This window comes from Staurois parvus, unplaced genomic scaffold, assembly GCF_062004578.1.
Source record: "Staurois parvus isolate SC_StPar_1 unplaced genomic scaffold, SC_StPar_1.0 ptg001193l, whole genome shotgun sequence".
NCBI lineage: Eukaryota > Metazoa > Chordata > Amphibia > Anura > Ranidae > Staurois > Staurois parvus.
Window position 1 is genome coordinate 262580 of NW_028318989.1, and position 17421 is coordinate 280000.

General features: G+C 41.9%; 1 protein-coding gene across 2 annotated transcripts in view; it reads right to left on the reverse strand.

Annotated features, from left to right (window-relative positions):
- Positions 1 to 17421, reverse strand: part of IFT38 (intraflagellar transport 38) — a 175602-nt gene that overhangs the window by 91571 nt on the left and 66610 nt on the right. For both annotated transcript variants that reach the window (XM_089659974.1, XM_089659975.1), the window contains exon 6: positions 3211 to 3294. In XM_089659974.1, the coding sequence (XP_089516100.1) occupies positions 3211 to 3294 (84 nt within the window). The remainder of the gene's footprint in view (positions 1 to 3210; positions 3295 to 17421) is intronic.

Sequence of the window (17421 nt, forward strand, 5' to 3'; positions counted from 1 at the left end):
ATCCATGCTCTCCACTCCTCCCACGACCTCCTTCTCTCTAGCTTCCTTGTCTCCTCCTCCCACACTTGTCTCCAGGACTTTGCCAGTGCCTCCCCCATCCTCTGGAACTCTCTACCCCAATCTATCCAACTATCACCTACTCTGCCCACTTTTAGGTGATCTCTGAAAACTAGATCTCTTCAGGGAAGCCTATCCTGCCTTCAGCTAATAAACGAACCTTCAAACTGATGGGCTGTGGTTTACCCACACCGAGGGTGCAGTGCAGTATACCTGCAGCTTTCCTGTGGGTTTGCTGCGCTTTGCTATAAACTTCTATTATATCCTGCAGGTTTGGTGCACTTTCTGAAAGTTAGCTGCAGTGGCCAGAGGTGTACATATGTTGCAGCTGCAGCAGGAGTTATACGCCCTGTCATGGTTGGCGAGTGTAGCACCTGCTTTAACCCTTTGGGCCCCACAGAAGCATGCAGTTGCAGGCCGCTTGCAGAGTGGCCCCATTTACTTGAATAGGTAGCTATTGGAGAGTAGCAGCACTCACAAAAAGCAATTCCTGCTGCAGTGTGTGAACAAGCCCTCAGGATGCCATTACCGAATGCAACTAAGGGCTCATTCACAAGTGCAGCAGACACTGCTGCTCCTCTGAAAATCAATCCAAATGTGTTTAACAGGTGGTGAGAAGGCAATATGTTGCCTCCTCACCACCTGATTTAAACCCATGATTGCCATGCAATGCACACTATTGCCATATGGTAGTACAGAAATTAGAGGTTTCAATCAGGTATGAGGAGATGATACTGTGCCCAGTGATCTTTGACTTCTCCGATGTTGTTCAGGTAGATCTCCACCTCTTTAAGGTTGCCTACCCCTGCCCTAAGCCATAATTAAAGCCCAATTGAAACTCCAGTTTAACCACTTCAAGTCTGGACACTTTCAACCCCTTCCAGTCCAGGCCAATTCTCAGCTTTCAGCGCTATCACACTTTTAATGACAATTTCGAGGTCATGCAACACTGTACCCATATGAAATTTGTAGCATTTTTGAGACAGACAAAACATTATTTTGGTGGTATTTATTCACCACTGAGATGTTTATTTTATTGCCATCTAAATGGAAAAAACCAAAAATTTTGAAAAAAAGGGTTTTTCTTATAAAATTTTGCAAATAAATAATCTTTCTTAATAAATATTGTCCAAAATGTATTCATCTATCTTGCAGGACACAAACTTGTCTACTCATGCTGTGGCTGATTTTTATAGAAAACAAAATGTAAGATTTTGCACACCTTTATACTGATGCACCTGGAAAGTATTTAGCTGATTAAGCCCGGGTTCACATATATGCAGTGCGGTATATCGCCTGTGATTCGCACAGGAACAGCACCGCATTCCAGTGCAAATCACATGCGATTTGTGTGCGGTGCGATTGGAGCCATACATTTTGTATGGCTCTTATCACACCGCACCCGCACCAAAAAGGTGCAGGACCCCTGTTTGAATTCGCACTAGAATCAGATCGCATGGTAATTCACACCTATGCGATCTGATTCTACACATCACACCGTATTTTGTGGACCACTTTCGGGTTGTTGTTAACATAGCATACACACCCGCAGCGGTTTGCATGAATAGGGTGCGATTCTGATGCGGTGTGAAATTCGTACAGAAAATGCTGCAAATTCCGCACCGCATCAATGTGAACCAGGGCTTAAAGTGAAAATTCAGTTGGGCTTCATATTTCTAGAGGTATATGATAGCAACTCTTCACTCCAAGTATAGGTCTGTTTAACCATTTCAATACCGGGCAATTTTACACTTTCCTGCCCAGGTCAGTTTTCAGGTTTCAGCGCTCTCACACTTTCAATGACAATTGCGCTTTCATACAACATTGTATCCAAAGTAAAATTTTATCATTTTGTTCACACAACTAGAGCTTTCTTTTGGTGGTATTTAATCACTGCTGGGGTTTTTATTTTTTGCTAAATTAACAAAAAAAGACCAAAAATCTTGAAAAAAAACACGTTTTTCTTTGTTTCTGTTATAAAAGTTTGCAAATAAATAATTGTTCTTCATAAATTTAGGCCGAGATGTATTCTGCTACATGTCTTTGGTGAAAATAACCCAAATTAGGATGTATTTTTTAGTTTGTAGGAAGGTTATAGAGTTCGCAAACTATGGGATAGATCTGAATATTGATCAATCCTGAAGTACTGATAGCCAATCTAATATCTTGAGGTCCAAGAATGTCAGAACAGTACAGATATCCCCCAAATGACCCCTTTTTGCAAAGTAGACAGTCCGACGTACTTCATAAGAGGAATGGCGAGTTTTTTGAAGTTGTATATTTTTATTTTTATTTTTATTTTTTTATTATTATTTTTTATTACATTTTTTTTCTTTTTTTAAGATTTTTTTTTCATATTTCACTATGACCAAAGTAGTACAATGTTACTACTTTGGGAAAGTGATCAGTATTTTTTTTTTTTTTTTTTTTACACAATTTGCTTATAGCAAAGAATTACTTTGCTATAAGCAAGCATTTACCTGAATGACATCTATTCATTCAGGGTTTTTGGGTTTTTTTTTCTTGTGCTTAGCTTGATTTGGCCACAGCTAATCACATGACATGTGCATGTGATTAGCTGTGACCATTCACAGCTAGACACTAGTATACAATGGATGGCTTGAATGAAGCCATCCATTGTATACAACTGTCATGTGACCTGCTGTGATTGGTCACAGCAGGTCACATGGTACCGGCAACGGGGGCCGATACTCGGATCTGTCATCGGCCGTGTCCGAGGTACACGGCCGGTGACAGATCGCGTCACTGCACGGCTCTGCAGGAGCGCAGTCTGCGCATGTGCGGGAGGACGCCATATGGCATTCACCCAGAACGCTGATGACATTTTCCGGCCCCCATTCGGCCATAGGGCGGGCGGCAAATATTTAAAGAGGTTACCAGAGTAAAGTCATTACCAACATATACAGACACATATTGTATAGACATATTTTAAGGACAGTTTGGTCACCTACTAAATTTTGGACTGTGGCAGAAAACCATAGCACCTAAAGTTAACCCATGAAAACATGAGAGGAACATATGGCAGTTGGTATCCCTTGTGGGCAGCATACCCAGTACCACCATGTTGCATGATATACCATCTTTACCACTAAGCCTGATGGCTGATATATCAAATAGTAAAAATTTACTTACCAAGACTTCTTTGATGGACATCCTCAGCACCTTTTCAGTCTCATTGATTTCTAGGGGACGTGCAATGGCAGCTGTCCTCATTTCCTGCAAGGATACAGAGATTGTTATTTAGAACTTAGAGGTTATTTCTTTTACTTTGAAATGTACATCGATCAGCCATAATATGACCACTAACAGGTAAAGTGAGTAACATCGATTATCTTGCTACAATGGAACCTGAAAGTGGGTGGGATATATTAGTCAGCAAGTGAACATGTTGTCTCTTAAGTTGGATGTGTTGAAAGCAGAAAAAAATTGTAATGATTTCAGTGACTTCACAAGGGCCAAACTGGAATGGCAAGATGACTGGGTTATGTACCAGTCCTGCAGTGGTCAGGACCCACCAAAAGTTGTCCAAAGGAAGAAAAAACAGTGAACTGGTAACATGGTCATGGGCAGCCAAGGATGATTGATGCATGTGAGGAGCTGAGGCTGGCCCATGTAGTCAGATCCAATATAAGAGCTACTGTAGCTTAACCTCTTCACTCTTCACGCCGGCAGCACACAAATGTGCGGCCTCCCAGCACACATATCCGGTACTCACAGAAAGGTCCCGGTCTGATCTTTCGATCGGGACCTTTCCCGATCATGTGACACGTCATCACGGCGGCCACATGATCCCTAAACCCCTCCCGACTTCTGAAACTCTTAAAGGGCCGGGAGGCGCCGGCGGGAAGGGGTCAAAGTGGTTGTAAACCCCTTACATAGATCCAGTGAAGTGACTGACCTCAGGTGATACACAGAGAGGAAACAAATCCTCCCAAATAAGTTGTACCTCTTTATCTAGAGCTGTCTTTCCCCTACATCCATTCAGGCTGCAGAATTTACACAGGATCTCTCAGCTTTGAAAAGCAGGGGGTGGAGATCTGTTGGTACATCAGTGAAGAGAGCTCTGAGAACTGATTGGATGAAAGGGACACACCCTCCTATACACAGCACAAAAGAACAGAGCTGAGGCTGTCAATCTGCTGGAGGTCCCTTCCCTGTCACCATTTTTCTCTTGGTGTCAGGAAAACTTGTCAGAAGTGACTCATGCTGATAGCAGAGTAATGAGGCAGTGGACAGCAATGACACTTAGTACTCTGAATTGAGACAAGTACACACTATAGAGGGATATGCATTGTTCATATTTCATGTCTGAGGTTTACAACCACTTTAAATTGCTGGTTTCCGAAAGGTGTTAGAACACACAGTACAATGCAGTTTGCTGCATATTGGGCTGTGTAGCCGCACACAGGTCAGGGTGCCCATTTTGACTCATGTCCAGACGCCAAAATCGCCTATGATGGGCATCTGAACATCAGAACTGAACCACGGAGCAATTGAAGAGGGTGACTTCGAGGTGTTGACTTGGCCTCTAAATTCTCCAGATCTCAATCCAGTTGTGCATCTGTGGGATGTGTTGGAAAAACAAGTCCGATCCATGGAGGCCCCACCTTGCAACCTCTGGGTTGGTGCCAGATACCACAGCATAACTTCATAGGTCCAGTGAAGTCCATGCCATCGACGGGGCAGGGCTATTTTGGTGGCAAAAGTAGGATCTGCTCAGTATTATGTGGGTGGTCATGTTATCGTGGGTGGTTATAAAGTATGACTGTTTGGTATATGAATAGAACGTCACAGCACAACTATGCAAAGGGGCCTGAAATAGTCACTATCTTGTAAGGCTCATTATTCAACTATAATTATGCAGTGCTTGCTTGCTGGGAAATCAATTATAAAAAAAAAAAACATTTCACAGCGTACAGAGGTCTATGAATGACTTCACGAAAGTCATTTACAAATTTAAAGCAATGTGCTATACTAGAGTACCAGTGTAATATTTCCTACTATGTATTAATATCAATACAAACGTAATCAGGGCACCCCTAGAAATGGAGTGATTTGCTGCAGAGGCACAGCGAGAGGTGTCAAACCACTGCGGCTTTACTGTCATGCGGAAGGACGACACTCAAGCAGCAGATGACAGAATCAGGAGATGTCGGTGGGTGACATCTTGGAGGCAGCGAACATTCTGTTGATGGCAGAACGACATAACAAATCTATCCTGTGGAATGAGGTTGCTGGTAATTCCAAAAGTACATTTCATTTATGGCAGGATAAAGCATACATTTATGCCAGATCTCCACAAATATTAGCCACTGTAATGTTATTCACATATCTTTGAAAATATTCAACAGAAACAAGTAAAATCAGGATAAACTACTTTTTAGGTAGATGGCTTAAGGGCCTTAAATCTGATTCTAGCTTCACTACTGAATTATTGCCATGGATCAAGCACGGCTTCAACTACCACCTCTATGCCGACGACACACAAATCTCTCAACCCCCCACCTCACCCCCTCGGTCTCCGCCCGAATCACTCACCTACTGAGCGACATATCAGACTGGATGTCGCTCCACTTCCTTAAACTGAACCTCTCCAAACCGAGTTTCTTGTCTTCCCCCCCAGCCCGGACACCACCCCCCATTGACTTCTCCATCACATCCAACAACGCCACCATCAAACCCTCCCCGCAGGCCAGAGTACTTGGTGTCATTCTGGACTCCAACCTATCCTTCCAGCCCCAAGTCCAACCTTTAACAAACTCATGCAGACTCCACCTCCGCAACATCGCCAAAATACGCGAGTTCCTAACTCCAGAAACCACTAATTAGTTCATCCACTCCCTCATCATATCACGACTCGACTACTGCAACTCCCTCCTCACTGGCCTGCCTCACCACAGGCTATCCCTACTTCAGTCAATCCTGAATACGGCTGCCAGACTCATTCACCTTTCCAACCGCTCCATTTCCGCCACCCCCCTCTGCCAATCCCTCCGCTGGCTTCCGATTGCGCAACGGATTAAATTCAAAATCCTAACACTGACGTACAAAGCTGTCCACCATACTGCCCCGAACTACATCACTGACCTAATATCCAAGTACCGCTCAGCACGCACACTCCGCTCCTCACAAGACCTCCTTTTCTCTAGTTCCCTGGTCTCCTTCTCCCATGCCCGCCTCCAGGACTTCTCCAGGGTGTCACCCATCCTCTGGAACTCCCTGCCCCAACCCATCAGATTATCACCTACTCTCCTCTCCTTTAGGCGCACCCTGAAAACCCATCTCTTCAGGGAAGCCTACCCCACCCCCTGCTAACTTGCCGACCTCCTCCACTCTTCCTACCACTCCATCCCCCACAGCTATCTCCTCCTGTGCCACCATCCCCTCCCTCCTAGATTGTAAGCTCGAAAGAGCTGGTGGAGGTGATTCAAGTACAGTTCTTAGGTAGAGGTGGGGTAGGCTTAACTGAAGAAGTGCGTTTTCAAAGATCGCCTAAAGGCAGACAGGGTGGGGGCTGACCGGACATGCTGTGGTAGGGAGTTCCAGAGGATGGGAGAGGCTCTGGAGAAGTCCTGGAGGCGAGCGTGGGAGGAGGTGATGAGGGAGCTAGAGAGGAAGATATCATGGGAGGAGCGGAGTGGGCGTTTTGGCCGATATCTGTGGATGAGGTCGGTGATGTAGCCAGGGGCAGTGTTGTGGATGGCTTTGTAGGCTGTGGTTAGTATTTTGAATTTTATACATTGGGTTATTGGAAGCCAGTGAAGGGTTTTCATATCCACTTACATCGACTCTTAATATGCATTACCAGCAAACGTTGCCTTGTGTGCCTTATGACACGCTGTAGGCTTCTGCCGTATTTAACCATCAGTTAGACACTTTTAATAACATACAGTTTTTAATACAAAATTACTATTGGTTAAGACGCAAGATAATCACAGTGTGGATTCAAAGAAAATGCCTGAAAAGGATGACAGGTTTATAATTAACTACGAGACGTGTGTGGTCTGTTCTCAGGTATGGTGCAGAAACAGTTTCCTTTCATGAAGTCTCAAAAAAGAAGTATTAGACAAAAACAACACTTGACCAAAAGGGACTTTTAAGGTGCCACATGATCCTTTCTAACCAGATTCAGAGATATGCTGATTCCACATAAAATCATACCTAACCACTTCCAGTCCGGACACTTTTACCCCCTTCTTGTCCAGGCCAATTTTCAGCTTTCAGCGCTATCAAACTTTGAATGACAATTGCGCGGTCATGCAACATTGTATCCATATACATTTTTTAGCATTTTCTTGAGACAGATAAAGCTTTATTTTGGTGGTATTTATTCACCACTGGGATTTTTATTTTTTTTGCTATGTAAATGAAAAAGTCCAAACATTTTGAAAAAAAAGTGTTTTTCTTATAAAATTTCGCAAATAAAAATAGTATTTCATCATAAATCTTGGTCAAAATGTATTCCGTTATCTTTTTAGTAAAAAAAAAAACCCAAATTCGTTTATAACCAAAAATTATTATTTTTAAACTTTTTTTTTACATTTTATTTTTATTTTTTATATTATTATTTATGTTTTTTTTTACATACTGTCACTCTAGCAGTACAGTGTCACCATGGTGACACTGTACTACTTGTGGGGGGTGAAAAAGATATTTTTTTTTACACTGATTGCTTTTACACCCATAAAGGCTGTAAAAGCAATAATTTCTCCTTCTCTCTAGCTGCATTCTTGCAGCCATTGAGAACTACTGTGTGAGCTGTGATTGGTCACAGCTTGTCACATAGTACAAGACTGTTGTGAATAGCCTTGTACCATGTGACCTCTGTGATCATTCACAGATTTCACAGGTAGTAAGCAATGATGTCAGAAGTCACTTATAATTGAGGGGATCTATTTTGCACATTGTTTTATTTTGATTTTTCTGTTAGTGATTAGCGCTACATTTTTTTCACATTTTAGAAGTGACATTTTGCTTACTACTCTGCATGTGATCACTGATTGGCCAATCAGTGATCACATGATCGGGACCTTGCACAGAGGTCCCATCCGACGATTGGTGTTCCACTGTGTCTGGAGGACACAGTGGGCACCGGATTGCGGTGCTGCGCGCTCCCAGGAAGCACGCACGAGCAGGGTGTGGGGAGGCCGCTTATAAAAGGCCACCCGACCCAGCACTGCCACCGTCTGACCGTTTATACACATGGGCCGGACGGGAAGTGGCTAAAATGCATACTCCCAAAAGGAATAGAGAGACGAGGTATGGAATGCATATATTATGCACCCGCACAGGCTAACATTTGACCACCCACTGGAAATGATTAAGGGTCCTTTCAAACGGGCGTTCTGTATGTCCTTTTTTCATCTGTCCATTTATGGATGAAAAACAGGCACCCATGTATTTCTATGGACTAGCGGATGTAAACAGATGATCATCTGTTTACATCCATTAATGTTCGCATCCGTTTTTTTTACCGGAAGAAAACCCTATTTTTCTTCCAAAATAATTAAATAATTACCGCGCTCTAATACCAACAAAAAGTGCAAGGTGCTTATGAAATAAATATAAATATGAATAATTGATATAAAGTGACTGATGTAGATAAATAAATAAAAAAGTATAAAAATAAAGTAAATTAATACAATGATAACATACTAACAAATCACTATATGTGCAATCCTCATATAAATGTGCAAATGTTCCATTTGTAAACCACAGAAAAATTCATGATGAAATATATAAAAAAATATAATGTGAAAAAATGAATTTTTCTGTGGTTTACAAATGGAACATTTGCACATTTATATGAGGATTGCACATATAGTGATTTGTTAGTATGTTATCATTGTATTAATTTACTTTATTTTTATACTTTTTTATTTATCTACATCAGTCACTTTATATCAATTATTCATATTTATATTTATTTCATAAGCACCTTGCACTTTTTGTTGGTATTAGAGCGCGGTAATTATTTAATTATTTTGTTGATAAACGCACATCTTATGAGAGTGGGCATAACAACCAGCAACCTAATACTCATATTTTTAAGTATACCTCAGTGGCTTACAAGTTAATTCATTTTTTATTGACCTATTTTTCTTCCGTTAAAAAAAAAAAAAAAAAAAACAGAACGGATGAAAAACGGATGTAAACTGACAAAAACCGGATGTAAGCGGACAAAAAAAAAAAGGATGTAAACGGACAGAAAACGGATGTAAATGGATGAAAAACTAATGTGAACTGATGAAAAACTGATGTATACTGACAAAAAACGGATGTAAACTGACAAAAAACGGATGTAAGCGGACAAAAACCGGATGTAAACGGATGAAAAACGGATGTGAACTGATGAAAAACGGATGTAAACTGACAAAAAAAACGGATGTAAGCGGACAAAAAACGGATGTAAAACGGATGAAAAACTGATGTGAACTGATGAAAAACGGATGTAAACTGACAAAAAACGGATGTAAACTGACAGAAAAACGGATGTAAGCGGACAAAAAAATGGATGTAAACGAATGAAAAACTGATGTGAACTGATGAAAAACTGATGTGGACTGACCCGATGAAAAAAAACAGAACGCCCGTGTGAAAGTGGCCTAGTCTACAATTTTTAAGCTTTCAAAATATGATGAAAGTCACAGATGGAAAGGAGAAGGCATTTAAAGAGTATGTAAACCTAATATTCTTGATATGTGTCTGCTGTACAATGTACTTGTTTGAAAATGTATCCTGTCCTCTTTGTATTGCTTCCTTTGTGTGAAATCCCTGGTGTATTTATGTTTTTATATCTACACAAACATTTGTTGCCTTTCATTTCCATTTTAAACTGAAAAGGTTGTTTTACAAGGTGAAGGTTTACATACACTTTAAGGCTCCATGCACACTAGAGGTTCTTTTTTTATGCTCAAAAAAACGCTGGAAAAAAACCCACTGGTAATAGAGTTTTTTAGTAGCATTTAGGAGTGTTAGCGTTTTTACAGTACATGTAGAGGAAAAAATAAAAAAGCTGGAAAAAAAAGCTGTTAGGAGCTCTTTAGCAGCTTTTTTTCTGCTGGTAAAACGCTCCAAAAGACTCCACAAAAACAATTTTCTTTCTGCTCCTAGAAAAGCTCAAAAAGCCGCTAACAGCCTAAAATAGTTTGCAGAAGCAGAGAAAAATGCCAATAATAGTTTCTAAGACCTTCAAAAAATAAAAACCATAGTGTGCATGGAGCCTAAATGTGTTGTTGGTTCAGTGCTGGTTTTGTTTAGTATTACATATACAGTATGTGATGCAGTGTCTTCATTAAAGTGATTCTAAAGATTACATTACAAAAAAACAAAAAAATAACCCAAACTCACATTGCTCTGTGTCATAGGTTTGCAAAGAGCAGCCACAATCGTTTTCTTTTTGGGTCTCCGCCAAGGTTCCTGGTGCTTCTCCCCCCTGCTGAGTTCCCCCAACAGCAAGCCTCTTGCTATGGGGGCACAAGGGCAGGCTCACTCCTGAGCTGAGCTCCTGTGAATGGACACTCCTGTGTGAGCCAGTTGAGGCTCCTGTGCACAACGCTGGATCGAGATGGGACTCAAGTAAAGGGGGCTGCGGAGGAAGAGGAACCCGGAAGATTTTTTACCTTCATGCATAGAATGCATGACAGTAAAAAAAAATTGTGCCTTTAGAACCACTTTAAGCTCAGGGAATGTTTTTAGTAGAAAAGAATACCACAAGCTTTGAATTGTGGGTCTACACAAGAATCCTAAAATGAGCTGGATGGACATGGTCATGGGTGAAAAGTGCTGCAAAGAGTCAATGAAGCAGTCTGTCAGAATGAATACTGTGGAAACAAAATGCCAATTCTTTGGGCCATATCGAATATAGAATGTACACGGCAGCTGATAAACTCACGTTTAGGAGCTGTTCAGCGTTTTTTCCAGCAGCCCCTGAACTCTCCCTAATGTTTTCCTATGTGTCCATGTACACTATGTCATTTACAGGCAGTTGAGTTTACAGTCGTTTTTTTGAACGCAGAAAAATTGCGTTCAGCAGTCGATTTTATCAGCGTTTCAAATGCAAAACGCTTGTAAACGCGGCAAATCACGTTTATGAGTGTTTGCGATTGAAATTTTTTTTTCCTCTTCCAGTTCCCGATGCTGTCCAGAGCCTTTTTTCATCATCCAAAATGCATGCAAAGCATTTTCAAGGTACTCAGATGGACAAAACACTGAACACAGCATGTTCCAACCAAGCTTGTCACACATTGTAATGACCAATTCACACCTCAGATCTCTCCCACCCTTGAAAACAATAGATGTTAATGACCAGTCACACCTCAAATTCCTCATGAAGACCCCCTGCCAGGTGGCCTTAATGACTCCCTCCACCAGACACCTTTCCCACCCTTGGAAACAAAAGAAATGTTAATGAGCAACTCACACCTAAGCTAATCTCAACACATACTGCTGTCTCTGCTTCTACTCTCTGTATTTCTCTGAAACAGTCTGAAATAGTTAATAATTTACCACTTTCCAGTGCATTCTGGGCATTTGGGAGGTTCTCCTGTACTTATCTATAAAAAAAGGCTTCTAAATGCAAACACGCATAAACGCGTTAAACAGACGTTTTTTAACCTACGTTTTCCAGCAGTTTCCATCATTCAGAAGTGTCCCGTGTACATGGGGCCTAATACATTAGACTGGAGAGGAGCTCTGCAAGACTGTGGAAGTTAGCAAGGTAAAGAAAGGGAAGGGCAGAAGGTGGAAGAATGACATCCAGCAAATGCTAGTGGTAACCGGTAAGAGAATCTTCAAAGCTCAAACTATATGAAAATGTCCACAACCTCAAGGCTTGTGCTGCATGCAGAAACAGCATGTGTCCCCCACATCTGAGATGAAACAGACAAGAGGACTGGCAAGAGAAGAGTACTGGAGGTAGACAACAAAAACACACAGTATATGCAGAATGATTACCATGCTCCAGTACTGGAAAGTGTGATAATATCCAAGTGGAAAGGTACCTGTCATACAATACAGAGACCGATATTTGGACCTACTGTATGTACAATAGTATCCAGGCCGTCTCTGAGCTCAATCACTAGTCACAACTTTCAGAACTAAGATAGAATGAACATAGGCAGTTTTACACTGGGATGGGTGAAAAAGAAGTAAAAAAAACTTGTTCTGTTCACAAACTGCAACATATTTGGGCTGTGTGCAAATCAGGGTGGATAAAAATCAATGATTTTTTTTTAAAAATTAAAAAAATCGGATTTTTATTTAAATCGGATTTTTTTTATTTAAATCGGATTTTTTTAAATAACATGCTTTTTGAGGAAAATATATTACCATCCAAAGGTTATTCCATCGTGAAATAAAGATTCGTTTTTTAATTATGTAGAATAAGGCTGTATATGTTTAATTTTTTTGGTAAATAAATTCCATGAATCCATTCACAATGTCATGCTCTTCCAGAGGTTTTTGTAAGATTATTGGGCAGTTTCTCTGCCTACAAGATATTATCACAGATGTTGGTTTACTTTTGCAGTTCTCAAAACTGAATTTGACTCAGAGAGATCACATGCCTCTTCTTCACAGCAAAAATGTTATAACATGAACAGAGTTAAGAAAAAGACCTTCATCCTAACTTCTACAAACCTATGAATACAGAATCAACCCCTTCAGTGCTAAGTTTCAAGAAGTTCAGTGAATAGAATAGAAACAACATTTTTCTGATTGTTGGAGTGGAATAGATCTGCACAAGAAGAAAGTGAAACTAAGTGTGAGGAGGAAGGGGCTGACAGTCTAAGTTTCTTAAAATATATATATTTTGTTTAGCCAAATTAGTTAACAAACATGGATGTTTAAGCAAATCACATATGCTGGAATGTTATTGTTTCAGTTGAATAAATCTATTTAAATTGTTATTATTAAGGCAATGATTATTTTTCTCCTTCCTAAGTACAACTGAAAAGTTGTCCAAATATGAATAATTAACCTATTAAACTGGGGATAAAAAAACTAATATGAAAAGTTATTATTCTAAAAATCTTCATCTACTTGTATATTAAAGTTATACCAGCAAGAATTAGTCTTTATGTAGAAAACTAGGATTTAAATCAAGCCTTACTGACTAGTGATTTAAATCGTGATTTAAATCAGTTTGATTTAAATCAAATCCACCCTGATGCAAATTAACTGTGTGAAACACTCCCACGTACCAGTATATACTGTATACCATAGTTTGTAGACGTTAGAACTTTCACACAAACTATTTCATATACACTTATTGGGATTTTGTTTTACCAAAGGCATGTAGCAGAATACATTTTGGCCTAAAGTTATGAAGAAATTTGATTTTTGTTTTTATTTTATTGCAAAAGTTTTATAGCAGAAAGTAAAAAATACAGTTTTTTCCAATCTTTTTACATTTATATTAAAAAAAACAAAAAAAAAAAACAGTGGTGATCAAATATCAACAAAAGAAGGCTCTATTTGTGTGAAAACAATGTTATAAATTTCATTTGGGTACAGCGTTGCATGACCGGGCAATTACTAGTTAAAGTAACGCAGTGCTAAATAGCAAACAAATTACCAAAGCTCTTTTGGCTGTACTTCTCCTGTGGATTACAGGAGTGCAGTTTATTCTGAACTCCTGTGACCCGTTTTCAGCCGCCAGCAGGCTGAAGCCGGCTGTCAACTGATGTCACTCAGCCGGCCCAGGCTGGGGAAAGAGCCCGACTTCAAAGTCAGGATCCACCCCAGAGTCTGGAGCAGCACTAGGGCCGGTGATAGACTATTTTGTGGCCTAGGCAATACCAGCTACTTGCATCCCCCCCCCCCCAAAGAATATAATAAAACTTCACCTATTAGTTCTATTTCACTTTTCCTAGCACACATCTTCTTTCCCCTCATACCCCCCCAATCCCACCTCCAAATTCCTTTTCCCAGCACACATCCTTTCTTCGCACCAAAATCCCCTATACTAGCACAATTCCCCCCTCCCCCAAATCTCTCTAACACAAATTCTCCCCCAATTACCCCTCCAAGCACACCCACCCAACCCCCCCTCCTAGCACAAATCCCCCCCCCCAATTCTCCCCTCTAGCACAACCCTCCTCCCCAATCCCCTCTCCTAGCACAAATTCCCCAATCCTCCCTCTTAGCACAAATCCCCCCCAATCCTCTTTTCTAACACAAATCCCCTCTCCTAGCACAAATTCCGCCCCCCCCCCCAATCCCCCTCATAGAACATATCCTCCACCCATCATCACTCCTCTTCCTTAAATCCCCTCACCTAGGACAAATTTCCCCAAATCCCTACTCTAGTTAAACCCCCTTCCCAGCATAAAATCCACCTTACTGAAATCCCCCCAAAGCCCACCCAGCACCCCCCTTGGCCATGGGGTAGAGCAGGGAAACCAGCGGCTGTGGCTGCATCCCTAGGTGGCAGTGCACCCTAAGCAGCTGCCTAGTTTGCCTAGTGGTAGCACCAGCCCTGAGCAGCACCTGATTCAGCCTCTTAGCAAGCCGCTGAGAGCCTGAGCTAACCGCTCCCTCTCCTCCACAGCCCAGCGCTGCAATGAGCGCGGGGGTGGGGGGCTGAGCAGATAGTGGTGCCTGACAGTCCCTGCTCTCTGCTCAGAGTGTCTGTGAGAACTCATCGATCAGCGGTCATGCGGCCCCTGAGTTCTCACACTTAGAGCCAGTGGGGGACATATGCAACATTGGACCGATGCTGCATCCACCTAGGCAAGTATAAATGGGGGGGGGGGGGGGGATCCACACTTCTCTTTTAAGGGGGTAAACCCTTCTGAAACTCAAGTGGATATACATGCATTGCTGTAAGCTCAAAGAAGCTGCACTATAGCTGTTAGGGCGATTTTAGCAGTCATGGTGTTCCATACACCCAGGGATTATTATTATTATACAGTATTTATAAAGCGCCAATAGTTCGCTCAGCGCTGTACATTACAAAGGGGGACAGAACATGTGACAGAACAATACCAATACAATGCAAAACATGAGGGGATCGAGGGCCCTGCTCTTTCGAGCTTACAATCTAGGAGGGAGGGGATGGTGGCAAAGGAGGAGATAGCTGTGGGGGATGGAGTGGTAGGAGGAGTGGAGGTCGGCAAGTTAGCAGGGGGTGGGGTAGGCTTCCCTGAAGAGATGGGTTTTCAGGGTGCGCCTAAAGGAGAGGAGAGTAGGTGATAATCTGATGGGTTGGGGCAGGGAGTTCCAGAGGATGGGTGACACCCTGGAGAAGTCCTGGAGGCGGGCATGGGAGGAGGAGACCAGGGAACTAGAGAGAAGGAGGTCTTGTGAGGAGCGGAGTGTGCGTGATGGGCGGTACTTGGATATTAGGTCAGTGATGTAGTTCGGGGCAGTATGGTGGACAGCTTTGTACGTCAGCGTTAGGATTTTGAATTTGATCCATTGCGCAATCGGAAGCCAGTGGAGGGATTGGCAGAGGGGGGTTGGCGGAGACGGAGTGGTTGGAAAGGTGAATGAGTCTGGCAGCCGTATTCAGGATGGACTGAAGCGGGGATAGCCAGCGACGAGGCAGGCCAGTGAGGAGGGAGTTGCAGTAGTCAAGTCGTGATATGATGGGGGAGTGGATGAGCTGTTTAGTGGTTTCTGGAGTTAGGAACGTGCGGATTTTGGCGATGTTGCAGAGGTGGAGTCTGCATGAGTTTGTTAAAGAGTGGACTTGGGGCTGGAAGGATAGGTTGGAGTCCAGAATGACACCAAGTACTCTGGCCTGCAGGGCGGGTTTGATGGTAGCGTTGTTGGATGTGACGGAGAAGTCAATGGGGGGTGGTGTCCGGGCTGGGGGGGAAGACAAGAAACTCGGTTTTGGAGAGGTTCAATTTAAGGAAGTGGAGTGACATCCAGTCTGATATGTCGCTCAGTAGGTGTGTGATTTTTGATACACATATACAGAGGTCACCCAAAGCAGCCAGTAAAATTAAAAAATATGGACAGAGTCGGAAAGTAAAGCAACCTAAAGAAGAACACAAATCGGTAAACGAGATAAATGTATTTAGCAGAAAAAAAGATCCATAATGAATAAGCTACAGGTAGATGATGATATAAAGGACCACTAAACATTAACATGATTATATTCAGATACACAAGAAAGCTTCAATGGAAATATAGGTTTCCTTTAAATGAAAAGGATTATAAAGTGCTGTCATTAAATAGTAACAAGCACATGAGAGGTAGGACTGGTAATGCATGTTCACTAAAAGAAGCGAACAACTTGTTCTTGTAAGTAATAAATGGGTTTCTATGAAGAATAATAGATGGAAATCTTCTGTCAAGGAAAAAACCCGTGGGAGATTCATTAGACAAGTGTCAGAGATATTCTCATTCATCTGAATGTTGAAGCAGATTTATTTAAAGACCAAACAGACCCTACTAATGGGAGAGCAGCTTCTTTCAAACTGCGTCACACATGGAGAAGACACATGTATTCCATGCTCTAATCTAGGTCCAGCTTGGACATGCTGTGCTCTACAGATGTTTTATAGACATGGTTATCTATTAGAACATGTTAAGGCAATCTGAGCCTTCCTGGGGACCTTGAACTACATATTCCGGCATACTGTGCCAGATTGATTTGCAGATTGTAAAGCCAGACACTGACTTAAAAGATAGGTGTGGATGTCAGTAGTAGTTCCCCATTGAAACAAGGCATAGTGAATTACGTTCTTTGAAAGGAAGATGTTGTACCATAGCTTTTTTTAATGCTACTGCAACATTCTCCCTCACCCTTTTGCCTGCAATCAGCAGAGAATTGGGTGTTTGTGGCAAATCTCTATGGGAACTGAATGCTTGTGGATACTCCCCATGCAGTGTCTCCATAAGCCCTAATGGAGAAGCTGTCTACATGAAGAAACCCCTGCGCACTGCATTGTACACTGCACTCTGCCAGCTCATTGAATACTGGAGATGCCCAAAGTGACACAGGCCACATATGGGGGAACAGGTAAGTAACAGGATCTTTGTCTATAAGATGGGAAAGTCAAGAGTAGCAGCCTGTACTTACAGTCAGGTCCATAAATATTGGGACATCGACACAATTCTAACATTTTTGGCTCTATACACCACCACAATGGATTTGAAAAGAAACGAACAAGATGTGCTTTAACTGCAGACTGTCAGCTTTAATTTACATCCAAATCAGGTAAAGGTGTAGGAATTACAACAGTTTGCATATGTGCCTCCCACTTGTTAAGGGACCAAAAGTATTGTGACAATTGGCTTCTCAGCTGTTCCATGGCCAGGTGTGTTATTCCCTCATTATCCCAACTACAATGAGCAGATAAAAGGTCCAGAGTTCATTTCAAGTGTGCT